Source organism: Rhinatrema bivittatum, chromosome 11 (genome assembly GCF_901001135.1).
Source record: "Rhinatrema bivittatum chromosome 11, aRhiBiv1.1, whole genome shotgun sequence".
Lineage (NCBI taxonomy): Eukaryota > Metazoa > Chordata > Amphibia > Gymnophiona > Rhinatrematidae > Rhinatrema > Rhinatrema bivittatum.
In genome coordinates this window covers 75,622,249-75,649,182 of record NC_042625.1, presented here as the reverse complement: position 1 = coordinate 75,649,182, position 26,934 = coordinate 75,622,249, and the positions used below count along the sequence as shown (strand labels likewise).

The 26,934-nt window shown below is 50.2% G+C and overlaps 1 protein-coding gene across 1 annotated transcript in view; it reads right to left on the bottom strand.

Moving 5' to 3' along the window:
* Nucleotides 1-26,934, bottom strand: part of HNRNPUL1 (heterogeneous nuclear ribonucleoprotein U like 1) — a 173,085-nt gene that overhangs the window by 117,226 nt on the left and 28,925 nt on the right. Inside the window, exons 3-4 of the mRNA XM_029571581.1 lie at nucleotides 23,179-23,314; nucleotides 8,915-8,988 (exon numbers count right to left, since the gene is read on the bottom strand). Coding sequence (XP_029427441.1) covers nucleotides 8,915-8,988; nucleotides 23,179-23,314 — 210 coding nt within the window. The remainder of the gene's footprint in view (nucleotides 1-8,914; nucleotides 8,989-23,178; nucleotides 23,315-26,934) is intronic.

The window sequence follows — 26,934 nt, the reverse complement described above, 5'->3', positions numbered from 1 at the left end:
GTAGCGCTCGTGTAACTGTGACAATGGAGGACAGAGGCTGAAAAGCTTGAATCCATTGGTGTCGTAGAGTCCATTGTGTCACTCTCATGGCTAGTCGAGTCATGGGAGTGACTTGAACCGAGGATGCCATGTGTCCTAGAAGGATGAGGAATTGGCGAGCTGTGGCAGTGTGTTGAGACTGGAGCTGGCGAGCTAGGGACATGAGAGTTTGGACTCGTTGAAGTGGAAGGTAGGCTTTTACTTGTAAGGTGTCCAAGTCTGCTCCAATGAAGGATAAGGTTTGAGATGGGACTAAGCAAGATTTCTCGTAATTGACAAGAAACCCCAAGGAAAGGAGTGTGTGAATTGTCAATTTTAGGGAGGATTGAGCAATCTGAGGGGTGGAGGCCCTGATTAGCCAATCGTCCAGGTAGGGGTAGACGTGGACACCTTCCTTCCTGAGGAATGCTGCTACCACTACGAGACATTTGGTAAAGACTCGTGGAGCAGATGCCAGCCCGAAAGGTAGTACCCGGTATTGATAATGGTCGTGGCCTATCAGAAAACGCAGATACTTGCGATGGGATTGTGTTATCGCGATGTGGGTATAAGCGTCCTTGAGGTCGAGAGAACACAGCCAATCCCCCTTTTGCAGCAGAGGGAGCAAGGCGCCCAGAGTTACCATCTTGAACTTTTCTTTTTGCAGATACTTGTTGAGGGCCCGAAGGTCCAGAATTGGACGTAGCCCCCCTGATTTCTTTGGTATTAGGAAGTATCTGGAATAGAATCCTTTCCCTTGTTGCCAGGGAGGGACGGGTTCTATAGCATTTGATTGTAGAAGAAGGGATACTTCTTGTTGTAATTGAGTCAAAAGGCTGGTTAGACTCCATGCCTGAAGGGGCGGGGAGTCTGGCGGGAGAGTTGTGAAGTTGAGGTGGTAACCCTGTGCGATAATTGCTAGAACCCACTGATCTGAGGTGATCTGTTTCCAACGGTGTAAGAAGTGGAACAGTCGACCTCCCACAGGGATGTGCGGAAGAGGGATTCGGCATGTGCTCAGAACAGGGGAGTCAAAGGCCCGCCGCAGGCCCAGGAGGTGGGGCTACAGTAGGTCTTTGCTTTCTCGGCTGACGAGGCTGAGGCCTGTTGGAGGACCGTGCAGGACGAGCCCTAGCTGATGGAGGGTAGTAGCGACGTGGTCGAAAGAACGACTTCTTAGAGTCCTTCTTTGGTGGTTGCTTGGAGGACACTTCAGGCGGGACAGATGAGAGTTGTTTCAACGTCTCATGGTGATCTTTTAACTCCGCCACAATCTGTTGAATTTGCTCTCCAAACAAATTGTCGCCTAAGCAGGGTAAATCAGCAAGACGATCCTGGACCTCTGGGCGAAGGTTGGATGACTTTAACCACGCCCAACGTCTGGCTGAGATGGCAGTAGCTGAGACTTTTGTGGAAGCATCGAAGATGTCGTAGGCTGTTCTAATCTCGTGCTTCCCTGCCTCAAATCCTTTGTGAAGAAGGGCTTGAAGCTGTGGTTGGTATTGGTCCGGCAACGTGTCAGCATAGTCTTGCATCTGCTTAAGGATGGCTCTGTTGTACTGAGTCATGTAAAGTTGATATGAAGCTATGCGTGAAATCAACATAGCTCCATGATATACTTTCCGTCCCACACTGTCCAGGAATTTATTGTCCTTGGTAGGTGGGGTAGAAGAGTGTGGCTTAAGACGCTTGGCCTTCTTCTGCGCGGACTCAACTACAACAGAGCGATGATCCAGTTGAGGCTTTTGAAAACCTGGTGCTGACTGGACAAGGTATGTGGAGTCAGCTTTCTTGTTAACTGGTGAAATAGATGAAGGAGATTCCCAGTTTTTCTTCAGCAGATCCAAAAATACCTGGTGAATAGGGATGGAAGCGATGATTTTTGGAGCATCCAGAAATTGAAGTAGTTCCATCATCTGGTGTCTGTCATCGGCTTCAGATTGTAGCTGAAAAGGTACAACTTCTGACATCTCTTTCACGAAATTAATGAAAGAGATCCTCAGGAGGAGATCTTTTCCTACTCTCTGTAGGAGATGGTGGTGAAGGCAAATCTGTGTCAGAAGATGTATCATCATCATCACCCCAGGTATCGTAGGGATCATGTGGGGCTTGAAGCCCTGAAGGACCTGGCTGAGGCTCTGATGGCATCGATGGAAATCTAGATGGAATCGGTGCAGTCGGTGGAACTAGGAATGGCATTGATGGCTTCGGTGCTGCCGATGGAATCGGTGCCAGTCGCGGAATCGATGGAGCCGAAGGATAAATCGGTGGAGATATACCAGAAGGCACCGATGGAACCACCCCGGAAGGGGGAATCCGGAACGGTGTTTCTCCTGCCGATGAAAATCCAGTCGGAGACGGTGGTGTTGTCGATGGTACTGGAATCACCGATGGAAGGGCCGTCATAAGTGCCTCCATGCGGCGCAGTAGCAGTGCTAGAGCTTGCACCAACGGCTCGGTGGTCGGTTCCCTCCTCGGTGGCGAAGTCGGTGCCGGCGTCAGTGCCGGAGACGGTGTCGATGGAGGTTGTAACTTCTTCATCGCTTTCTCGATGGCCTCCTGGACCAGCCAGTCCAGTTCTGCCCGGAGACCAGGGGTAACAATACCCGGCTCAACGGGAGAGGGAGGCTGAGGCAGGGCCGAAGGGACCACCGTAACCGGTGGGATCACGGCCCCCACACCCCGAGAGGGTGAGGGTTTCCTCGGTGCCTGCGAACGAGACGTGGAGGGTGTCCGGTCTGTTCGCGGCTTTTTTGTCGGTGGCTCGGCTTGAGCGGAGGTCGATGGCTGTGGATCCTCGACAGGCCGAGACTTGTGCCGTCGATGGCGATGCTTTTCTTTCCGATCCCCTCGCCCATCCGGGGAAGGGACGGGAGTCGACGGCCGAGAAGCGATCGATGGCGGACGGTCACCGGAGGGTTGACGGTGATGGTGCAACTTCGACGGTGCCGGTTCCGATGACGTCGATGCTATCGATGGCGTTGGGGTGGGTGCATGGAAGAGGAGCCCCATCTTCTCCATCCTGGCTTTGCGACCTTTGGGCGTCATTAAGGCACATTTGGTGCAAGTCAGGACATCATGCTCACTACCCAAACACATAACACAAACCCTGTGGGGGTCTGTGATTGACATAGTCCGGGTGCAATCCGGACAACGACGGAACCCCGTTGCCATGGCTGTAAGCCAAAATTTAGCCTGGGGATCGGTAAGTGCCAACAGGCCTCGAGGGCCAAAATCAACGGTAGTCGATGGAAAATGGCAAAAAACTTACCGGATTCCGTAATGATGACAAAAGATTTGTCGAAGGGAGACCCCTGAGGGGCAAATTTTCTTCGGAAATTAATTTCCAAATTCCTGTCAGGAACGTGGTTAGAGAGCTCCTTTCACCGCGTGGCAACTGCTGCGCGGAAAAAAGAAGACTGAAGGGAGACCCCTGCTGGCTGCAGGGTCAGTGCCGTGCTGGGCATGCCCAGTAGGGGCCAGTCAAAGTTCTGTTTAAACTTTGACAGAAGTTTTCCGTGGTGGGCTCCATCCTCGATGTCACCCATTTGTGAGGACTACCATCCTGCTTGTCCTGTGAGAACTATAAAGAGAAGATGTGTCGATAGTTTCATATAAAATAGCAAACTATCACCACCTCGGGTTATGGGTTCTATGCTGTAATAGAAAATTTACTTACCTGATAATTTTGTTTTCCTTAGTGCAGACAGATGGACTCAGGACCAATGGGTATTGTGCTCTTCTGCTAGCAGATGGGAGACGGAGTCCGATTTCAAAGCTGACGTCACTCTACATATACCCGTGCAGGAAGCTTAGCTCTTCAGTATTCTCTTCGAAAAGCCATTGTAGTATATGTTTGCTTAAATAACTTGATTAAACTCGAACTGGTTCAACTGATTTTCAAACTAGAGACCACCAGTGCATTCAATCAACTAACGCCGACACCAGACAAACTGTGGGTGTCTTGAACTAGGGGTAGGCCATGGCTTACCCGTATTATCTTTGTCTCGAGGTTTGTTATCAGAGGTTCTTCTTTTCTGGGGCAGCCATGGGCGGGATGCTGAGTACATCTGTCTACACTAAAGAAAACGAAATTATCAGATAAGTAATTTCTCCATTTCCTAACGTGTATCCAGAATACTGCCGGCGCCAGTTCCCCTTTTGGGACTGGGACCACTGCCCCCAGATCCAGAAGCTAGGAAAGAGTCTGGACCACCGCGTCCCTCTTGGCCCAGCCGCAAGAGGAGAACAGAAAGAGATCTGGAAGTTCCCGGACGAGGTCGAAAGCGTACCCGTCTCTGATAATGTCGAGGACCCACTGATCCGATGTGATTTTGACCCATTCCTCGAAAAACAGGGAGAGGCATCCGCCGAGGTAAGGGACCGAGGAATGGGTTGGCTGAACTTCATTGCGTGGCAGGTTTAGCGGTGATACGCCACAGGCTGGCCCTCGCGAAAAGGCCGCCTGCCACGAAAGGACTGCGACCAGGACTGCGCACGAGAAGACCCCCTCGTAGCACTGCCCCGCCTGCGAGAGGCGGAGTGACGCTGACCCCTGAAGCGAAAGCGAGAGGCCGCGAAGGACCGAGAAGACTTAGGGCGGTCCTCTGGAAGCTTATGGACCTTGTTGTCAGCCAAGGAGTCCATAAGCTTGTCGAGGTCCTCGCCAAAGAGCATCTTACCTTTGAAGGGAAGCGTGCCCAGCCGGGTCTTCGAGGACTGATCAGCCGACCAGTGGCGTAGCCAAAGGAGCCTCCGGGCAGCCACTGCCGAAACCATTGCCTTCGCCTGCACACAGACCAAATCGTAGAGGGCGTCTGATACGTAAGCGATTACCGCCTCCAGACGTTCGGCTTGTTCTACCTCACCTGGCGGAAGCTCCCGGGCGCAGAGTAACGGACCCACTGGAGGCCCGCCCGCATCATGAGACTGCTACAGCAAGACGCCCGAACCCCGAGGGCTAGGACATAAAAGATGCGCTTCAGGTGAGCCTCCAGCTTACGATCTTGTGAATCCTTCAAGGCCGTGGAACCTTCCACTGGAATCGTGGTGTGCTTGGCCGCTGCAGAAACATAAGAATCCACCGATGGATGTCGCAACAGCTCCAAGCCCTCTTCCGGGAGGGGATAGAGCTTATCCATCGCACGCCCCACCTGGAGCGCACCCTCAGGAGCCTCCCATTCCCACAGGATAAGGAGCTTAAGCATGGGGTGGAAGGGAAAGGCCGAGGCCGGAGCCCAGAGCCCTCCCAAAACCGGGTTCATATCCTTAGGGAATGAGGCCATGAGATTATCCATGGAGGGACTTTCCAGACCCAGCTCCTCCAAAACAAAAAGGGAGGAGGGGCTCTAACTCCTCCTTACGAAAAAGACAAAGGGCTCTGGGGTCATCCCCCTCTAGGGAGGGGGCATCCGCCGAATCCGAGGAAGCAGCGGGGGTCCGAGGACCCGGGAGACACCGGGGGGGACCACCCGCACCGGTCCGTGAGGGATTTTTGGCGGGGGGGGGGGGCTTTCATCCAGCTCATGCAGGCTAGCTAGATAAGATTTGTGCATGAGGACAACGAAATCCGCTGAAAAAGGGACCCTGGATTTGCCGGGGGGGGGGGGGGGCGAGGGAAGGTCAGGACCCCCTCCTGGGGACCCGTGGGGGCCAAATCGGGGGTTAAATCAAAAAAATCCGGCCCCACAGCCCCAGGGAGCACTGAAATTGGCCCCGATGAAAAATCCAAGATGGCGGCCGTTCCCGGGCTCTGCCGACCCGGGAAAGGCCTAGCCATGCCAGGAGGAGTGAAGCCCCGGGCTAAATTTGCTTGTCCTGCCGAGGAGGGACCTTCCCCACCCGGCAGGCAAGCAGTGCAGAGGCCCTGACGCGAAAAGGACAGCCCACAAGAAAGACAGGCTGTCAGCCGGGACATAGCTAAACCTCGGCTGAAGAAAAAAAAAGTTGGAAAAAAGCTTGATTGACAGCCTGCACAGCAGGATAGAGCAGGCGGGAAACCTGCTGCCTTCTGCTTCTCTGACTGCCGGTTCTAGCCCTACTCTGACCAGAAAAAAGTAAAAAAGCTGGTCAACTGCTGCAAATAAGTTAGAGGTAGGTGAGTACCTGCAACTTATTGAAAGTTTAACACCTTTTAACTCCTTTTTTTTTTTTTTTTTTTTTTTACTGAGCGCAGCAGCGGGTTCAAAACCCTCTCGGCAGCCAGAGGGGGAACGAGGCCCAGAGAGTGTCGGTCCCCACACCTGAAGCGTCCACGGACTCAGGACTATGCAGGGAACCCCCTCCTGCAAAAGGGGACAAGCCCCCCTGAGCCGGGCAAGAGCTGGGAGACTGTCTCCCACACAAAAAACAGAAAAGCACTAAAGAAGGCAGAAATTTCCTTCAGAGATCCTTTGCCGCTCCTCCTTCCACTGAGATAGTTCGCTTCGAAATGGCTCAGACCAGCGCATCCACTTTAGGGAAATGTATATGCTCTCTCGCCGCCGGATCCAGTGGGTATAGAGCTTCTAATGCTCGTTCAGCTTTAAAATTTGCTTCAGGGGCGTCCCATTCCAGGTCAATCAACTCCTGCATGGCTTCCAGCACTAGAAAATAGCAAGAGGCTTTCAGAAGAGAAACCAAGATGGGATTCTTCTTTGGTTCCGCCAGAGTCCACGCCAGGGACTTCCTGCATCTTCACAGTCTGGGAAACCAGGGCCGGTAATTCATCTCTATGGAAAAAATGTAACATGGTCAGATATGATTCTAAACCCGGTGGGATTTCCCCATCTTCCAAGGAATCTGAGTCCCCCTTCTTCGTCCTTGCTATCCGGCTTCCTGCCAGGGATACCCATGATGAGGCAAGGCATGTCTCGAGGCCTGTCGATAGGGCTGGGAGAGGGAGAACTTACCTGCTGGGGTTCTGTCCAGACTGGGGCAAGTGAAGTAGACTGTGCCTGTAGGAAAGCTTGAAGGTCTTGAAAAAATTCCACCCAAGAGAAGGTAGCCGGGTCCATACCTAGCCCAGGAAGTACTGTGGTAGGTGCTGCTGGATTTCCCTCACCCATGGAAGACCCAGCCCCGGGGATTACTCAGATCCGGAGTAGGTTGTGGCATACCGACACCATGGTGGGGAATAGAAAACACACAAAATGGCGCTGCTGCAGCCTACCACACAGTTTGCCAACCATGCCTAAAGCAGGGCCTAGCCCACCAGGGGGTTGCTTAACCCGTTCGGAAGCCCACGTCCCCTTAGGGGAACATTAGTATAGTGCACCAAGCAAGGAGACTGGAAGAAGTCTTACCGAAATCGCTCCAATGTCTCAATCAGGAGGAATTTATTTATTTATTTATTTTTACACTTACCTGTACTGTACTCAGATCTTACCGGCTGAGTTCAGAGACTGTCTCTGGCTACGGGTGGAGAGGGTATTGGCTGTCCCCACCGCGCTCGGCTTCATGCACCCGCTGCCTTTCAGCTGATTCGGCAGCAAAGTCCACATGGGGAACCGGCTACTGGACCAAGGTACACCTCTGAGGGATCTCTGAAATCACCTCAGTAATTCTCAACTGGGGGAGGGACCTTTAGGTATCATCGCAGGAGGCGGGACTCAATCTTTCTCCAATTTAAAAGTAGAATTTCTTCTTCTAAAGGGTAAGGCGATCCCCATAGGGAAAGCATGTCCACATCCGCTAGGAGACAGAGAGATACTGAAGGGCTGAGGTCACTGTAGGGTGTATCTAGGGTGACATCAACTTTGAAATCTGACTGCCTTCACCTGCTGGTAGAGAAGCATAACCCATTGGTCCTGAGTCAATCTGGCTACACGCTAGGAAAATTACAATTCCTCAGAAAAACAAAAATAAATCAGGAAATATAAATCAATAGAAGTAAAACCATACTAACAAAAAGAAAATTTCAAAACAGCTGACAAATAGAACATCTAATAATTTAAAACTCAAATTTTCCAAAGACCAATAAAATATTTCAAACACCATCCAATACTTAAAAGGATAAAAAAAAATCCCCAGCTGTTCATTCCTGGGATCTGTTGATTTCCAGATGCTCAATCATAGAACATGCTCACACACATGCAGACACACTCCCTCACTCAATCTCCTTCCCCCTCCCCAGCAGAAGGACAAGTGCAGTAGCAGCCTCCACTTTCAGTACCCATGTCAGACAGACTTCATTTTTCTTGAGGTCATGGGGGCTGATGCTGCTGTTTCCTGCAGCAGGGGGGGGGGGGGGGGGGAAGAGGTGTTGTTGCTGTTCTTCCTGCACTTGAACCTAGGCTGATGATAGTTCTCTTCCTGCAATGGCCTGGGGAATGCACCTGCGTGGAGATGAGGGCTCCTCCTGTGCTCGAATGCCGTGCGAACCTGGAGCCAATTCTGCCTCTTCCTGCAAGGGACTGAGGGATGCATCGTTCTCCTACATGACTGCCTCTTCTTCCTGCCTGCGTGGACCCACCACTTCCTTTTCCAGGCCACATGGGTGGGAAGAAGTCATGCTGTCACTGCCTCCAGACCAGAGATGCCCCAGGCGGCCTCCAAGTGCTTCCATTGGGGCCATGTGTGTGGCTGTATTGTGCTACTTGTCCATGAAGAAAGCAAAGTTGCTAACTTGTAATAAGTGTTCTTCATGGACAGTAGGACAATCACACAATCCCACCCTCCCTAGAAAGTTGTACTTAGCTAGGTACTCGACTGAGGAGAGGCACGCAACAACACTAACACAGGAAGTCCCGCATATGCTCAAACACTTCTGGAAAATTCTGAGCTATGAGAACAGGTTCCAACCTTGGCGCTGTTGGACAATGTCACCCACTTGTGTGGCTGTTTGTTCTGCTGTCCATGGAAAAACACCTGCTATAGGTAAACAACTTTACTAAATAAGTTTATCCCTGGAACTCACATGTGTCAATAGCCACGAGTGTGTCATCAAAATCTTCTTCATCATCTTCTGCAGGTGGCTGAGGAGATCGGCCTCTGCAGCAAAAGACATTCATTTTAAAATCCAGGTTCAAATCTTCAACATTCATAGTAATCAGCTCCACAAACAACACTTGGAAGTCACTATCCCACAAGACAGAATTGACACTATGAATAAATTTAGGTTACAGATATGAGAAATTCAATAGAATATTCAATTAGATTAAAAATGAACATCTAAAGACAGGGACTCAATTTACACACATTAGCAAAGGACTGTATTCATAGCAGCAATCCTTAAACTTATTTAGGCATTTTATATTCCGTCGTTCCAAAAGAAGATCTCAACAGTTTACAAAAGCAGCATTCACATGAGTCAGCGCAACATCAGAACATTTTAACTAGCTTGCTAGAAAAGTAATTTGTGATACATTAATTCCTTTTCAATAACCTTCACAAATTAGTCAGTGAGTTGTCTTAACACACTTTACGTCTTTCAATAATTGTTGCTCACTCATCTCACAATAGCTATGTTTTTAATTTTGTAATTTTCTGCATATCATTTTATGTTAGATCATATGCATTTTTGAAGAGTCATGTTTTCAGCTCACATTTGAAGCTCTTTCTTTCTGTTATCAGATGTAACAATTCTGGTAGAGAATTCCACAACATGGGGCCTGCTATGGAAAACATACAGTCTCTTATTTGCGTTAGATATATACTCCGCGTTGTAGGCACGGTTAATAGTCCTTTGTTTTGCTATCTTTGTGTTTGCTGTGGTGTGTATGATTGAAGTGTAACACCTAATAAGCAACTGTTTCTGTCATTGATGATGTTAAAAAGGAAAATTGGTTCTTACCTGCTAATTTTCATTCTTGTAATACTACAAGTCCAAGGTGGAAGCCATGGATCTCAGAACTTGTAGGTGATGCCAGACGGTGGGATTCTTCCTCCAAAGAAGGGCTTGGACCTGGCTTTGCAACTTTGGTATTTGGTCCGCCGCCAGAAACACCTTGCCGCGCAAGGTATCGATCTGCGCTCCCAAGTAAACCAGATCTTGGGTGGGTTCCAAATGACTCTTTTGAACATTGATGACCCACCCAAGCGCCTGCAAGGTGAGCATCACCAATCAAACAGACCTCTCGCTGTCCTTGCGAGACTTCGCGAGAATCAACCAATCGTCCAGGTAAGGATGGACTAAAATCCCTTACTTGCGAAGGAAGGCAGCTACCACCACCATCACCTTGGTGAAAGTTCGAGGAGCTGTGCCTAGGTCACTATCAGAGCCATGGCCGCGTCCAAGAGCTCCCACTCTCCCGGATCGAGCGACTGCCGGCTGAGGAAGTCGGCTTGAACATTGTCTCTTCCGGCGATGTGAGAGGCCGCAAGTCACTGTAGGTGACGCTCCGCCCAAGCGAGGAGACGGCTGGCTTCTAAGGCTACCAGGGGACTGCGAGTGCCCCCTTGGCGATTGATGTAGGCGACTATGGTGGAGTTGTCGGACAGGACTCGTACCGCCTTGCCGCGGATCAGGGGAAGGAACTCCTGAAGAGCCAGGCGGACCGCCAAAGTTTCCAGTCGATTGATGTGCCAGCGCGACTGAGTCTGCAACCATGTCCCCTGGACTGAGAAAGGCAGACCGCACCCCAGCCCAACAGGCTGGCGTCCGTGGTCACTATCGTCCACTGTGGAGCTTGAAGAAGCATCCCTTGCAGAAGATGAGGAAGAGACAGTCACCACTGTAATTCGTCGGCAGTAGAATCCAAGAACGGAAGGACTACGTGAAACTGCTCTGACACTGGCTGCCAACGGGACAGCAAAGCTTTCTGTAACGGACGCATATGAGCAAAAGCCCAGGGGACAAGGTCGATGGTAGAAGCCATGGATCCCAGGACTTGGAGATAATCCCAGGCTGTCAGGGAAGGTAGGGCAATCAGTCTGGACCTGATCGATCAGCTTGAGGGCTCGCGTCCGAGGTAAGAAAACCTTGCCTACTCGGGTGTCGAAGCGGGCTCCCAGAAATTCCAACTCCTGGGAGGGCTGAAGCTTGCTCTTGGAAAAGTTCACTATCCACCCGAGAGAGGCAAGGAGCTCCAAGGCACGATCCACCGCCCGCCGGCAAGAGATCTCCGACTTGGCCCTGATGAGCCAATCGTCCAGATAGGAATGGACGAGAATCCCCTCCCGGCGCAAGGCCACCGCTACTACCATGACCTTCGTGAAGGTGCGAGGAGCGGTCGCGAGGCCGAAGGGAAGAGCTCGAAACTGGAAGTCCTGATTGAGAATGTGGAATCGGAGATACTTCTGATAGTCGCGGTGAATGGGAATATGAAAATAAGCTTCTGCGAGATCGAGGGAAGCAAGGAACTCTCCGGGGCGGACCGCCGCAATGACCACCCGCAGGGTTTCCATGCAGAAGTGGGGGGATCTTGAGAGCCCGATTGACCCTCTTGAGGTCCAATATTGGGCGGAAGGACCCGTCCTTTTTGGGCACGGTGAAGTAAATAGAATACTGGCCGGCGCCAATTTCCCTTGCCGGGACTGGGACCACGGCTCCCAGATCCAGAAGCTTGGAGAGAGTCTGGACCACCGCGTCCCTCTTGGCCCGGCCGCAAGGCGAGAAAAGAAAGATCTGGAAGTTCCCTGACGAGGTCGAAAGCGTACCCGTCTCTGATAATGTCGAGGACCCACTGATCCGACGTGAACTTCACCCATTCCTAGAAGAACAGGGAGAGGCGTCCTCCGAGGTAAGGAACTGAGAAATGGGTCGGCTGAACTTCATTGCGTGGCAGGTTTAGCGGTGGCACGCACGGGATGGCCCTCACAATTTAAAACTCTAAAACTTGATCCAAAATGTGAGTGACAGGAAGCAGAAAGAAAGAAGAAAAATTTAAAGCCCTGCCACCCTGGGGAAGCCGCTGGTTCCCCAACTCTCATCTGCTGGAGTCAGAAAGATACTGAGCTCCAGCAGAGGGTGTACTGGTTATTATGGTAACGCCCCTCGAAGTCTGTTCTGACTCCATCTGCTGGATGGGGGACATAACCCACCGTCTGGACTGATCCTGGTACAGACAGGGAAAAGGCCGTCTGCCACGAAAGGACTGCGACCAGGACTGCGCACGAGAAGACCCCCCTCGCAGAACCGCCCTGCCCCCGAGGAGCGAAGCGACGCTGGCCCCTGAAGAGAGAGGCCGCGGTCCTGTGGAAGCTTATGGACCTTGTTGTCAGCCAAGGAGTCCATAAGCTTCTCGAGATCCTCACCAAAGAGCATCTTACCTTTGAAGGGCAGCGTGCCCAACCGGGTCTTCGAGGACTGATCAGCCGACCAGTGGCGTAGCCAAAGGAGCCTCCGGACCGCCACTGCCGAAACATTCGCCTGGACACGGACCAGATCATAGAGGGCATCCGATACGTAAGCGGTTACTGCCTCCAGACGTTCGGCTTGTTATGCCTCACCTGGTGGAATCTTCCGGGCGTAGAGTAACTGTTGGACCCACTGGAGGCCCGCTCGCATCATGAGACTGCTACAGCAAGACGCCCGGACCCCGAGGGCCAGAACGAAGATGCGCTTCAGGTGAGCCTCCAGCTTACGATCTTGTGAATCCTTCAAGGCTGTGGAACCTTCCACTGGAATGGTGGTGTGCTTGGCCACTGCAGAAACATTAAAAATCCACCGATGGATATCGCAACAGCTCCAAGCCCTCCTCCGGGAGGGGATAGAGCTTATCCATCGCACGCCCCACCCGAAGCGCACCCTCAGGAGCCTCCCATTCCTGCAGGATAAGGAGCTTAAGCATGGGGTGGAAGGGAAAGGCCGAGGCCGGAGCCCGGAGCCCTCCCAGAACCGGGTTCATATCCTTAGGGAGCGAGGCCATGAGATTATCCACGGAGGGACTCTCCAGACCCAGCTCCTGCAAAACAAAAGGGAGGAGGGGCTCTAATTCCTCCTTACGAAAAAGACAGAGGGCTCTAGGATCATCCCCCTCTAGGGGGGGGGGGGGGCATCTGCCGAATCCGAGGAAGCAGCGGGGTCTGAGGACACGGGAGACACCGGGGGGGAACCCCCGGGACCACCCGCACTGGTCCCTGGGGCTCCGCGGCCGGTCCAGTGGTCAACGGCTTTGAACGAGGGATTTTTGGCGGGGGAGGGCAAAGGGGGGGGGGCTTTCGTCCAGCTCATGCAGGCTAGCTAGATAAGATTTGTGCATGAGGACGAAATCCGCTGAAAAAGGGACCCTGGATTTGGCGGGGGGGGGGGGGGCGGCGCGAGGGAAGGTCAGGACCCCCTCCTGGGCACCCGCGGGGGCCAAATCGGGGGTTAAATAAAAAAAAAAAACTGGCCCCCCAGCCCCAGGGAGCACCGAAATCGGCCCCGATGAAAACTCCAAGATGGCGGCTGTTCCCGGGCTCTGCCGACCCGGGAAAGGCCTGGCCATGCCGGGAGGAGTGGAGCCCCGGGCTAAATTTGCTTGTCCTGCCGAGGAGGGACCTTCCCCACCCGGCAGGCAAGCGAAGAGGGCAGCCCACAAGAAAGGCAGGCTGGAGGGATCACGTGATGCACTAGCTGAGCAGACGTGCTTCGGCTCAGCTCCGGGCCAGTCTCAGCGATAACGCGACCCCAAACCGCGTGAACACCACCAAATTGGACAGTTTAGGAGTCAGGGAGAGGGGCTCGATCCAGCGATTTGCTTTTTGCAAAAACCGTGGGTCGAATGGCATCGTTGAAGGCAAAAAAAGAGAAAGAAAAGGCCAGGGTGGCCGACGAGAAAATGGCTGCCGTATCGACGGGTGAGTCCCCCTCCCCCCGCTTCCTCTTACCATAGATGACATAAAGCTAGCGATTCGGGAGGCCTTGGACGAGCGTTGGGCTGGACTGACCGATCAGTTGGGGGAGGTGAGGGACACCCTGGCAGCTCTGCCACAGTGGCTGGAAGCAGCTGAGACTCGTATCTCTGCTCTGGAAGATGCAGGCACTGACCGCATGGCCAAGATGGCGGAGCAGGCATCCACACTTCAGGCCTTGGCAGACAAGGTGGAGGATCTAGAAAATAGAGCGCGCAGGGATAATCTGCGCTTTCTAGGATTCCCTGAGAGCCTGGAGGAGGGCTCCCTGCGCACTGTGCTTGAGACCTGGCTCCCAGAGGCGCTGGCCCTGCCACACCTTAAGGGGAAACTGGTTGTGGAGCGTGCTCACCGGCTGGGAACAAAACAGCAGAATCTGGATAGGCCAAGACTGGTGATTGCAAAAATTTTAAATTCAGCGCATAAGGCGGAGCTGTGGAGAGCATCGCGGCAGAAAGCAGATTTGAAATATCAGGCTCACACTATCCGGGTGTTCCAGGATTTCTCGGCAGCAGTGTCAGCGAGCAGACGTCGCTTTTCACAGATATGCTCCACGCTTCACACCAAAGGCATAAAGTTTGCGTTGTTATTTCCAGCGCGTTTACGGGTTTGGCATGACTCGCGGGTGCATTACTTTGATACAGTGGAGAAGGCTAAGGCCTTTGTGGATACCCTGGATACCTGATGATTGTATCTCAGGGGAAGATAGTGATGGCTCCTGCAAGAGTTTGTTTTTTCTTCTCAAGAAGCAGATGAGAGTCCAGCGACTATGACAAGTACAATCCCATTGCAGGTTTTGCTGCGTGTGGACGAGGTTCTGCAGTTCAAAGGCTGGTTGCCTGGTTCCGATGTTCATTTGGTTTTTTTCTGTCCACACATTATTGGGATACCGGACACCTCAGCTTTACAGATGGACTTGAAAGCCTCTGAGCACTAGTTTTTATTATACCATCTATTTCTTTTCATATCTGAGGAGCTATGAACTATGCACTTCCGCTGCAATAGGCCTTAGAGTCTGGCCGATTACGCCCCTCCAGCTCGGACATAAGAATTAGATGCTCGCACGGAGAGGACTGGCTATGCTCCTGCTAGACGATGAAGGGTGTCTTTTTTGCCGGAGGACTGCATCTCTCAGAACTCGTACTCATATGTTCTCAATTTGGTCTGGACTTAATGGAGTGTGGAAGTCACCTGTTGCAGTTGCTTTTTAGGGGATGGGGCTTAGACCAGAGAGGGACGGCGAGGAGGGGGGAGAGTGCAATGTGGACCCTGTATATATGGCTGGGGCGGTGCCCGGAAGCATCAGTAAGCGTGATCCTTACCTCCGCTTAGGGGGTCCGGGGGCTGATGATAATGAGGGGGACTGGAGGGAAACCCTATTGGGTGGGCCAAGGGGGGCAAGTTGTAGAAGCGAGGATGAATGATTGTCTGGCTGGTACTATGGAATGAGTGTTTCCTTTGAAATGGGGGTGTATGGATGTTGGAAGGTGGGGGCCTTGGCTGGGAGGGTCCCTACCCCTTTGAGGTGGGATATGAGGCATTCCTGTGGATGTTGGTCTTTCTGGTATGCTTAATCTTACACGGGTGATATCATGGAATGTCTGTGGATTACACTCCCCGGTTAAGCGTTCTAAAGTTCTCACTTTACTGAAACGTAAGCAGGCGTCGGTGGCATTTCTACAGGAGACACATCTTGCGGTAACGGAACTTAGGTACTTGAAGCGGGACTGGGTAGGAGAGATTAGAGGGGCAGGGGGTTCCTCTAGATCAGCAGGGGTTGCTATTTTAATACATAAAAACTTACCTTTGCAGATATTGAAGGAAATCGCAGACCCTCAAGGGCGATATATTATTCTCATTGCTGAATTGTATGGGCAAACTATAGTGCTTTGTAATGTATATGCCCCTAATACCTATAACCCCCATTTTTTCAGATGTTTATACTCATATTTGCTACCACATTTGACTGACATACTTGTAGTGGGCGGAGATTTCAATACAGTTAAAGATGGAGAGAGTTGGATGCTCGACCTGCGAGACAGAGGGAGCATGGAATGGGGAGGGGTCCTGTAATGTTGGAAGATACACTGCATTTACTAGACGTGTGGAGAACTTTGCATCCGCTGGAATGCGACTTTACCCATGTCTCACGGGTGCACGACTCGCAATCCAGATTGGATTTTTTCCTAATCAGTGGTCACGCCTTTGGGCAGGTGCAGGGTGCGGAAATCGATAATATTGTGATTTCAGACCATGCACCCATATGGGTGGATTTTCAGTTTAGAGGCAGGCAACCGGAAACAAGACTGTGGCGTTACCCGTATTTTTTGGCCAATGACAGCCATTTTCAGGAGCATGTCAGGGCAAAGTGGGCGGATTATCTGGCCTGTAACCAATCTCACAATTCGCAACCGATCTTGCTTTGGTCAGCGGCGAAGGCAGTTCTGCGAGGGGAGATTATTTCGTATATGGCCCATAGAAGTAAAATGCTTAACAAAAGGATCTTGCAGTTAACCAGGCAGTTGACTACTGCTCGAGCAGCCTTTAATAGGGCAGGGACACCCCGTAATCGGGACCATTAAATTCTCTTCTTCATCAGCGTGCTAAAAAAGGGATTCTCTACTATAAGTTCCAATTGTTTCAATATTCCAACAAAACAGGCCGCATGATGGCTAACCTTCTCCGGTCGACTCGGGGTCGCAGCCACATCCCTGCATTGCGTATGCCCTCGGGTAGGACTGTGAAGGACTCTCCCTCTATCCTACAAATCTTTCGTAATTATTATGCTGATTTATACACATCTACAGGGGTAGTGAGGAGGTTTGGGATAATTTTTGCTCCAAGGTGTCGCTCCCGTGCTTGACAGAGGAGCAGCGGCAGAGTTTAAATGGCCCCATAACGGAGGAGGAGGAGGGGTTGGTTATTGGCCGCCTACGTCCCCTGAAGGCTCCAGGCCCAGATGGTTACACAGCGGAATTTTTTAAACTTTTAAAGGAGCAAATAGCGGGTCCATTGGCAGAGGGATTTATGGATCTCATCCGCCAGGGATCTTTCCCTGCTTATGAGAATCGGGCTCACATCACGCTTATTCCTAAAGAGGGGAAGGATCCCCTTCTTCCTGAGTCCTATAGGCCCATCTCCTTACTGAATATAGATGTCAAAATATTAGCAAAAGGTTTGGCAGAAAGATTGGCTGTCCTCCTCCCCTTCTTAGTTGGAGACCATCAGGTTGGGTTTGTCAGACAGCGCTATGCACTGGCAAACATTAGGCGGGTGTTGGTTGCTATGACCATGTGTCGCCAAATGGATATTTCTTACCTCACTATTAGCTTCGACGCTGAGAAAGCGTTTGATAGAGTGGAATGGAAATATCTCTTTACTGTACTGGAGAGGATGGGGTTTTCGGGTTTTTACCTCCAAGCATTACATCTCTTATACACGCGGCCTGAGGCGGTCGTTATCGCTAATGGCACGCAGTCGGAACCGCTGGAGATAGCTAGGGGGACCAGGCAGGGCTGCCCTTTATCGCCCCTCTTGTTTATCCTTCAGCTCGAGCCTCTTCGCCTTGCCATTCAAAGCACTCGAGAGATAAGGGGGGTCCGTATGGGTAGTCACATCTTTAAAACGGTGGCTTTCGCTTTCATCACAGATCCCCAGAGATCCCTTCCTGTCTTAATGAAGACGATTTGGGACTTCGGAATTTTCTCGGGCTTTAGTTTAAATGCCACCAAGTCTTCTGCGCTGGCCTATCCTCCCAATTTAAGAGATACATGGCCAGACGAGTTTCCACTGAGATGGGCGGGAGAGTCGCTGCAATACTTGGGGGTGCAGCTACCGGTAGATCCAGAACGTCTTTAACAGGTTAATGTCCCTTCTCAGATACAGGTAACGATTGACAAAGTGACGGGCTGGAGTCAACTTCCCCTTTCCCTTAGTGGCCGGATAAATATGGTTAAAATTATACTGTTGCCTAGATGGCTTTATCTTTTCCAGAATCTCCCAATATTGGTTCAGCGCAGAGACATAAAGGTGGTTGAGAGAGCGATCCGGAAATTTATCTGGGGAGGGGGGAGAGCAAGAGTTCCCCTATCCTGGTTAAAGGGTGCGACTGGTAGGGGGGGGCCTTGGGCTGCCTGACCTGGCTGAGTATAACCTAGCTAGTAATTTGCGAATTGTGAGAGACTGGTTGGTAGATGAGTCCATGCACACATCCCTGGTAGCGGATTGAGCCTTGATGTATCCTTGGGCCCCCTCGTACGTGCTACAAGTTAACTCGGCGTCCCTGCCCTCTTTTTTGACTCATACAGCCATGATTGGCCCGCTGCGGCAGACGTGGAAACAGTTAGCTCGAAGGTTGCAGCTTCCTGCTTTAAATGCTTATTTTCTGCCGATAGGTGGGAATGCCGATTTTAGCCCGGGAACACAGTCCTCGGTTTTTAGGTCTTGGTTTGCCCGAGGGGTCACACTACTAGGTCATTTGTTAACACGTGAGGGGACGCTTTTCTCATATTCAGATTTTATGTCCCAATATGGATTTGGGGTGACACACACCTTCCCATTTATGCAAATTTGTCATTACATACGGGGCCCTCCCAGCGGATGCAAGGTTACCCTCATCTTACCTGATTTTGGACAATGTGTTCCATTTTGAGCGTCGCGTTGCTCCTCACTGTCAATGTATTATAAGTGTCTGCGGCGGAGGTCAGCACTAAATCAAATTCAGATACTGGAGACGCGTTGGAATGAGGATGGGGAGTTTATGGTGACTCAATCGATATTAAGAAGAAGTTTTGGACGCATAGCCAGGGTCACGAAGAATCAATATTACCGGGAGATGCAATTTAAATTTTTATGCCGGGCATATGTGTCCCCTGTGTTGGCCAGGCATTTTGCTATAGCCCCTACGGCGGCTTGTCTTAAGTGTGGTCATAACAGGGGTACACTTTCGCATATGTTTTGGGCTTGCGGCCCGGTTCGACGATTTTGGCATCGAGTGGTAAATTATCTAGCGGATCTGCTGGATGTTGTTTTCCCTATTGCTCCCTTGTGGCTACTTTTTGGCTGCATCTCCCCGATTCACATTCGGGACCCTGGCTTGCGTTTGCTTCTCTCCAAGGCCTGTTTGGTGGGAAAGAAGATTATTCTCTCGACGTGGCGGTCTGCTGAGTCCCCTTCCTTTTGGTCTTGGCAGAACAGTCTGCACTTCATGATGACCATGGAGAGCCTGGAGGCTCGGATGACACCCCAGCGCCGCAGGCGATTTCTGAGGATCTGGCAGCCGTACCTGCAGTCGTTGACCCCCCGTGCTCGCAGTCTTGTTGTCAATGATTAATTTTCATTTCTCTTTCTATTTCTGTAAGGGATGGCCTTGCCTACGGAGAGGGGGACTATTTCGTAGTACCTACAGTTTTACTCGCTTCTGTGGCGGGGGTGGGGGGTTGGTTTGGGTGGGGGGGGGATCCTGTAGAGGTTTTTTTATTGGTGATACTGTTCTGGGGTGAGATCAGAGTTCCTCTCACTTCCAGGTGTTGTGATTTGTACTGTTATTGTAAAACCCAATAAAAATTGTTAAAACAAAGAAAGGCAGGCTGCCAGCCGGGACATAGCTAAGCCGTGGCTGAAGAAAAAAAAGCTGGAAAGAAAAAGCTTGACTGACAGCCTGCAAAGCAGGAGAGAGCAGGCGGGAAACCTGCTGCCTTCTGCTTCTCTGGCTGCCGGTTCTAGCCCTACTCTGACCAGAAACAAATAAAAAAGCTGGTCAACTGCTGCAAACAAGTTAGAAGTAGGTGAGTACCTGCAACTTATTGAAAGTTTGAAACTTTTTTTTTTTTTTTTTTACTGAGCGCAGCAGCGGGTTAAAAAACCCTCTCGGCAGCCAGAAGGGGAACGAGGCCCGGAGAGAGTCTGTCCCCACACCTGGAAGCGTCCACGGACTCAGGACTATGCAGGGAACCCCCTCCTGCAAAAGGGGCAAAGCCCCCCTGAGCCGGGCAACAGCTGGGAGACTGATTTCTCCCACACAAAAACACTAAAAGAAGGCAAAATTTCCTTCGTAGAATTTTTCCTTTGTTTCTAAAACTAGCGGGAATCAAAAGAACTACTTGCTTGAGCCGAAAAAGAAAGAAGAAGAGGCTGACTAGCCTACAGCAGAGAACCGAAGGGGAGATGCTGCACCTGCTGGAGACAGACGAATACTGAAGGGGTAGAGGATAGGCTCTGTCCTGATATAGGGCATCCTTCAAGTTTTAGTCTGTCTCCACCTGCTGGAAAGGAGGCTCAACCCACTGTCTGGACTGATCCGGGTACGTACAGGAACTGAAGAATCCAGCTCCTCTGCCCCCTGAAGTCCTGTATTGACATTGTCAGAAAAACCCAAGATGGCTGCTGTTCCCGTGGTTTGCCGGGTCGGGAACGGCCTGGCCATGTGTTGGGGAGCACGTCCCCGGGCTGAATTCTTCAGCGCTGCCAAGGAGGGGCCCTTCCCACCCAGCAGGCAGCCAAAACAGAGACCATTGTGGGACAGCCGGGAGGCCGGCTCTCCACAGGCCAAGCACAAGTGAGAACACTGCATTGAGGCAGGAATAGCAATTGCGAAGCAAAGAAAAAAAAACCAGCTGAGCTGGGACCCTCCCGGGGGAATGCAGGAGATTGAACCCTGCACTCTCCCGATGCTGAGTCAGACACAAATTTATATAAGTTCCTCAGCCTCTCTGGGGCCTTGAAAGACAGCAGAGGTAAATAATTTCTGCTTTTTAATCTTTGTTTTGTTTTTTTTTTCAACAAGCAGGGGAATAAATCACCCCTGTTAGAGCACCCGAGGAATAGCCATCTCGGGGCAAGGCAGAAGGTACAGGGGGAGTGACTGGCACCACCAGTATCGCCCCCACAATAAAAAGGTCACCGGGGAGGGAGCCTAGGCTGAACAAGTCAAGGGGCAAGCCCCCCATGGCTCCCCAAGAGCAAGGGAGACAGTACTGTCTCCCTGACACAGAATAAATAAAATTCACAAATTTAACTTTTTTTTTTTTAAACAGAGAATTAACTCAAGATAATACTTGCTTCAGCTTGCCCCCCAAGAAAAAAAGAAGGAAAGGACCCTGAAGGGAAAGGGCAAGCTAACAGGGAACTGCAGGGTGAGCTGCCTGGCATCTGCTGGAGACAGACAAATACTGAAGGGCTGCAGGGTAGGCTCTGTCCTGATATAGGATACCCTTTCAGTTTTGGTCTGTCTCCATTTGCTGGACAGGAGGCTCAACCCATGGTCTGGACTGATCCGGATACGTACTGGGAATGCCACTGCATTGTCTGACATTCTCACCATTCCTCCAAGTAAATGGGGAACAAATTTCTAGGAGTGCCAGACAAATCGCCCAAGTCTACAGATGGTTGATGGGTTACTTCACCTCCACACTAGATCACTGGCCTTGCGCTATGAGCTCCTGACAGTGAGCTACCCATCCAAAGAGGCCCACTTCCATGGTCACTACCGACCAAATGGGAAGCATCAAATCCATCCCCTGATCAAATGCTCTTGATCCAGCCACTACTGAAGACTGTGTGTGACTTCCACCAGAAAAAGCAACCTCACCAAATAATCTTGACTCTGGGGATTCCAACAAAAAAGTTCTCCATAATGGGTGCAATGTGGGCTCTCGTCCAAGGAACCAAGTCCAATGCTGCAGCCATGAACTCAGGGTCCAAAGGTAAAGCCAGACTGACTGAGCCCAAACTGTCTGTAACCTTCTGACCTGATCTTGCAATGTCCAAAACCAGTGTTCCGGGAGACATATCTGCTTGAAGGATGTATCGAATTGAGCACCCAGGTAAACTAGGTGTTGAGATGGTTGCAGATCACTCTTGGCCAGGCTGACAATCCAACCCAGCTCCTGCAACTGTATCACTCTCCAGGAAGCCACCTAGCTCCCCCTCAAAGGATTTTGTGCGGATCAACCACTCGTCCAGGTATGGGTGGACAAGGATTCCTGTCTTCCGGTAAGCTGGGATCTTTCAAGTCCCCTTAAATCTTTGCCAACTGGCCCCTGAACAGTTTGCTGTCCTCTAACCAGCAGCTTGGTTAAGTTGGGCAGACTAAAACATTAGACCCACCTGATAAGAGCGGCTTCCCTGCTTGTCTAATGGCGCAATTCCTCAGGACATTAGAATCTAGTGACTTAAGATGGCCGCTGTTCTTGCTGGGCTTCTGTCCCCGCAGCGGGAAACAAAAGTGAGATTGTCCCAACTTTTGGACGCACTCCAGAGGATCCCAGAAAGCCTCATTCAACCAACTATCACTGGAAAAGACTACATCCGGCTTAAGGAAGTTTTCCCTTGTCTTGGGAGAGGAGACGGTACAGCTTGCCAAGGACCTTCTCCCTAGGAGGGTCCCATTTAAGTCAATCAAAAACCTGCCTGACTTGTGCAAAGGAAATAATCTTGCGGGCTTATAAAGGGTGACTCAGGAAGCCTGTTAGTCTGTCTCCATTTGCTGGTTGGTGGGCATAACCAAAGCATCTGGACTGGTCTGGCTAGTTGAAAAAGAAAGATTGTGCGCTGTCTATTTGCTGATAGAAAAGCATAAACCCACACATTTGGTCTGGTCTAGCATAACAATAATGAAAATATATTTCTGATCCTAACAGTATCAAAGAAGATTCTAAAAGATTCCCCTGGGGCACTTTTTACAGATCGTAACATTTCTGCAGAAAGAACAAAAACTGAATGAGTGGTATTTTTTGCAAGATATTACCACATCAGTATGTACCCAAAAAAAATCCATTATCCTTCCTGGAGACATTATCTTGGTTCTTATACAGTCTCATTGTGGTCAGTAAGTATTATCTGCTTAGCGCTGCGTTATATACACAATACACTGTGAGGATGCACATTCGTTTAATCAGTTTCGGCAGTACACATGTACCTTGCCTACTTCATAGTACACACACAAAGAAAATGGATAAGTATGCGCATAAATTATTAAAAATACATGCATGCTGTTTTTTCACTTGTACTATAAAGTTGGCAAGTTATGCGCATATTGCCGAGATAGATGAAACAAATGCATATCCCTAATACAGTGTCATATAGCTCACTAGAAGTATTATTTCATTTGTTTGCAATGTGCAAAATGAATATGGATTATCAACATGCAACTTTTTTTTTTTTTAGAAGTTGAATATTACTGTTACTGTTCATTGTAAACCGGGGTGATATGTATATTATACAGGAACCTCCGGTATATAAATCCTTAAATAAATAAATAAAATAAATATTGATGATGCAGTGCTATTGCAAGGAAAAGTGTGAAATGCAATTTTGTAGCCTAAGAAATGCAAGCAATATATACAGAGGAGAAAGCATGCCATCTCTCCTTACAAACAAAAATTAGACATTAGATAGTTAACCCACCTCCTCTCCTCTCTGTGCTCATAATACCCCCGCCCTCTCTCCTCATAGGGTCTCTTGCGACTCTGTTGCTGCTGCTGATTATCTGGAGCCCTGAATCCTGGAGTCACTTCTTCCTGTTTCACCTCAGTCTTCATAACTGCATTTTTTATTTGAATTAAAATGGTTCACAATATTCCATTACTAGAGATAAGAGCAATTTTATTTCTATTCCAAACTCAGGAGCAGGGACAAAAAAAGAAAATAGATGACATAGGAAAAGGTCTAAAATTGAAATTTTAAGGGTGGACTTTAAAAGGCCCGTGTGCTCGGACATGGCTATTTTATAACATGCATGCGCTGACACACGCATGCTATAAAATGTGAATCCCGCGCACACATGCGCACCAGATTTAAAAGTCCACGCACGCATGTGCAGGAAGGTGGCCTCCTCCGCGCGGGGGTGGGGTTTCAAGAATATAGCGGTGATGCAATTGGGTCTTTGCCCAGTTCCCTCCCAGTCCGATCCTATAAGGGAGTGGACTGGGAGGGAACTTCCCTAACCTTCCTCCCTCTTCCCCAACCCCTAAAATAAACTTATCCCCAATTTTTACATTTTTTTTTCTTTTTTAATACTTACTGCTTCCCTGGGATAGTGTCTAATGGTGCTTTCCTGGCCTACCCCTCCCCTTTTAACAGGCCCGGCACTTCTATGCGTATCAGGGGTTACACGCATGGCTGGGCCTGCTCTAAAATGTGCGCAGTATGCCCAAGGCCCGGTCATGTGCATAACCCCCGATTTTACCGCACGCAATGCTTTTAAAATTCGGGCTGAAATTTTAATAATTAAGACAAGTTCTAGTGAATCGTCCTATATGTAAAAAATTACTTCCTGTTCTGAAAAACAAATTTTATAATGTTGAACCAAGAAAGATAAGGGGAAAAAAAATATCAGGGAATTTGGAGTGATTTCATTTTGAGATAGATCCCACGATCACGAAATCCCAGGCATGTTGTCGAACTGGCGATTGCTAAGCCATATTCAATACTATGTGTTACTATAGCCAAGTGTGGTGACCTAGGAAGCAAAATCTTCAGCCCAGATTGGCAGCATGAGTAGCAAATGTGGAACACGTGTCTAAAGTTGGAATAGGCCTCAAGCCTAGAAAACCACTGCCAAGAGAAAAAGCAGAGCTGTTTACCTGTAACAGGTGTTATCCTATGACAGCAGGATGTTAGTCCTCACACAGGGGTGACATTGGATGGAGCCCAACAGAGAACTTTGATCTCAAAGATTCTAGAGCTTTCAGCATGCCGGAAGTGATAACCTAGGGGGCTATAGTGATAACCCTGCCCCCTAGACAGAGTCCCTCAAGTCCATGATATAGCTAATTCATGGAGAAACAAACTCCCAGGGGAGGCGGGAGGGTTTCCTGAGGACCAACATTCTGCTGCCCTAGGAGAACATCTGTTACAAATAAACTCTTGCTTTCTCCTAGGACAAGCAGTATGGTAGTCCTCACACATGGGTGAATACATAGCTCCAGGCTGTTCGAACAGGACAAGGCGGTAAACCGTACGGTGCTAGAGCACTACCTCTCTCCTTTGCCTGCAAGGCAGCTGACTCACCAGGAGTGCAAGCTGGAGAAGAGTTTGGTTCTACCAAGAAAAAGACAGACAAAAATCCTCATGCATAGCAAGGATGCCTGAGGCAAGGGAGTGATGCGAGTGCAAGCAGAAGCAACTGTGCATCACGGAAACAGTAAAAGCAGGGTTTCTGACAAAACCAGTGGCTCTAGATCCTCCTGGATATAGGAAGGACCCAGAGATTTAAATGAGAGACTCTAGGCCAAAAAAGTTTCCTTCAGTGTGAAAAAAGAACCGAAAAATAAACTAGATCAGAGAGACCTCCAGAAAGAGACACTGTCGACCACCTACAGCATATGGAGAAGAGTGCCCAGGTATGGCTAGAAAGCCGAATGGGCAAAAGAAACCCATGCCACGCTTGGAAGAACAAGAAGCACCACACGGCAGGACCTGGGACAGACATTGCAAGCCAAAGCATCAGACTTAATTGGCTACACAGGACAGCATCAAGGGTTTCAGGGAATGAGAACAATCCCTGAAACAGACCTGTAGCCCAAAGCTCCTAAAAGGGAGATAAAATAGGCCTGAAGCTCACTCAGGAATACCTGCTAGAACCGGTTCAGCTATCCTGTCACAGAATAACAGGCAGGCCCTTTGGGCAACCCAGAGAACGAGAGAAACTAAGGCAGTAGCTCTCCCTGCAGGTATACGGCGAGATACCACAGGCACCTTAGTTTCTTCTCCACTCACCCTGACAAACCAATTGGAAAGCAGGAGGAACGAAGAATACAAGGAGGCAGACCAGCGAACCACCAGGGCAAGCACAATTCGCCCTGTTGTGCATCAACCCCAAGCAAACTCCTCACTGACGAAGATAGCAGGGAATATTCCACTGAGATGGCACCCTCAGTCTTCTTGAAACAGCAGAAACCGAGAGCAACTGCCCCTGAGGAGAAGCCCCGAAAGCTCCACCAGGAGACAGGAAGCCGCATGCGCACACTCCGGCAGAACCTGATGTTACCACCAGCCTGGAAGCCCAAAGGGCATCAGGGCAGGTCCAGGGTGATCTCAGAATAGATTACCAAACTATCCAGCTGCGATATCACTACCCCAGCCATGAGGGTATATACTTCCCCTCCTATGGGAACACGTGGCCCAGCAATGGACAATGCTGCATTGTCCATTGCTGTCCGCAGACAGGGCGATCCTAAAATAAGGGGAAAGAACAGCATGCACGCTACCACTGGCAAAGGTCAAGGCACTTCATGTTGGGACTGGGCCCTTAATTGCTTCAGCCAAGGACATAACCTTACAACCTACCACTATCTATCCACAAACTGTGGGGGTAACCCATATATCATTAATCAAACAACCCACACAAATGCAATCTTATTGTCTTTAATTAAGAAATCTTTTAAAATATTTTTGAAAAAGCTTTTTTTATAAATTTTATTAAAACACACCTACGTGTCCCAAAACTTAAAAAATTCTTAAATGTTTTTTTAATTGTTTTTTGCCAAGGACATGGCAAAAGGGGAAAGGCACGATTACCTAGCTGATGACAAACACTCCTCACAGAGGAGGGACCCCCAGGCAAGGATGACTGATGCTAGGGATCCTTGAGGAAGTCCAGAGTCCAGTAAAGGCCAAGGTAACTCCCAAACCAAGGGAAATCTGGAGGGTCACCAGGGGCAACACTGGATAGACCTGCCGTGCCTCAAGCGTACAAGGGAGAGTGCTACACTTGACTATTCTTGGGGCTGGTGCCCATCAGAGTAGTGACATCCCTCGTCCGGGAACGGAAACAAGGATACTCCTTGAAGGGGTGCACAGTGGGACATCCAGAGGGGACCCTGAAAGGGCTGCCCCAGAATCCAGAGGAATCTCCCCTTTCAAGCAGGACAGGAAAGCCACGGGATTGGAGCCTCCTGATCCTGAAAGACTGAGCGACTCCCTGAAGAAGAGGAGATGCACAATAACAGTCCGCTGAAGTGCCGAAGCGACTAACCCACCACAGGCCAACAGCCCCAGATAAGGGAGTTTGCCATTGCAATTCCCAGAGGGGTCCCAGCTGAAGACAGTCCAACGACCACCTCAGCTGCTCCCCGGCCCTGGCCTCCAAGGAGACACACCGATGCAGAGGATCGGGGACCCGGATAAGAGAAACATTTCCCAGGGACAGAGCCTCAGGGA